Here is a 1,208-nt window from a genome sequence, read left to right as displayed (position 1 = left end):
ACCAAACTTTTTTTCCCCTCGGCGACAGCCTAGGGATCGGCGTCTCTTCTAACCCCGGCGCCGCTGCGAGCTTCGGGGAAGAGACGCGCAGGCTGCTAGAAGTCAATATTCTCTCTCCTTACCCTGATTTTTCCCTCCAGGAAAAGGAGAACTCCAGCGCGGTCTGGCTAAGTGCCTGGCCAGGGGACTGCGTCCAGGGCACTGGAAGTCCTGCTGTCACTGGCCTCCAGGACAGCAGGCGCAAACTCAGATTTAAAGGGCCAGAGTCTCTACTGCCCAGACCTTCCTCCCAGCCGGATTGGTCTGCGTTTCCCTCCGACCTAGAAAAAGCAAAGAGGCCGGGAGGAAACACGGCCCCTCGCCACTCTCCTCTGCAGCCAGCTCCAGCACTCAGTCTTTGGCCACCCGGGGGAAGACGCAGAGAAGGCGGCGGTAAACCTGGCGCGCCCCGCCCGCGACTGTGCGCGCCAGTCGACAACCGTCGGGGCCAGAAGTTGCCAGCTTCTGAGAGCTGAGTAGGCCCGAAAGGCCAAGGTCGGAGATACCAGGCAATTCGGAGAAAGCCGGGGAGAGAAGCAGAGAGGGCCTGGAGGGCGAGAGGGCAAAGTGGCAGGACTGGAGGGGCGGAGTGGGAATTAGTGGGGTCAGCCAGGCCCCAGGAGCGGAGTGCGGAGAGACTCTGTGGCCCAGTGCGGGCCGGAGGGCGGTGGAGGAGCCGGGGGCGATGCCGCGGCCGGGGAAGAACTCGTACAGCGACCAAAAGCCGCCCTACTCTTACATCTCGCTGACCGCCATGGCAATCCAGCACTCGGCAGAGAAGATGCTGCCTCTGAGCGACATCTACAAGTTTATCATGGAGCGCTTCCCCTACTACCGCGAGCACACACAGCGCTGGCAGAACAGCCTGCGCCACAACCTCTCCTTCAACGACTGCTTCATCAAGATTCCGCGGCGCCCCGACCAGCCTGGCAAGGGTAGTTTCTGGGCGCTGCACCCCGACTGCGGTGACATGTTCGAGAACGGCAGCTTCCTGCGGCGTCGCAAGCGCTTCAAGGTGCTGCGCGCCGACCATACTCACCTGCACGCGGGAAGCACCAAGGGCGCGCCAGGCGCCGGGCCGGGAGGGCACCTTCACCCCCATCACCACCACCACCCCCATCACCACCATCATCACCACGCTGCCGCGCACCACCACCATCACCACCACC

General features: G+C 63.2%; 1 protein-coding gene across 1 annotated transcript; it reads left to right on the top strand.

The window, feature by feature from the left end:
* Positions 1 to 724: 724 nt before the first annotated feature.
* LOC105542505 (forkhead box protein B2) lies at positions 725 to 1,201 on the top strand (the record flags this gene model as incomplete). Its single annotated transcript, XM_011984086.1, has 1 exon — positions 725 to 1,201. A coding segment is annotated over exon 1 (477 nt), but the record flags the coding sequence as incomplete, so codon positions are not given.
* Positions 1,202 to 1,208: the final 7 nt, after the last annotated feature.

Source organism: Mandrillus leucophaeus, unplaced genomic scaffold (genome assembly GCF_000951045.1).
Source record: "Mandrillus leucophaeus isolate KB7577 unplaced genomic scaffold, Mleu.le_1.0 Scaffold260, whole genome shotgun sequence".
Lineage (NCBI taxonomy): Eukaryota > Metazoa > Chordata > Mammalia > Primates > Cercopithecidae > Mandrillus > Mandrillus leucophaeus.
The sequence above is the reverse complement of the archived record's forward strand: the minus strand, read 5'-3'. Positions and strand labels throughout refer to the sequence as shown.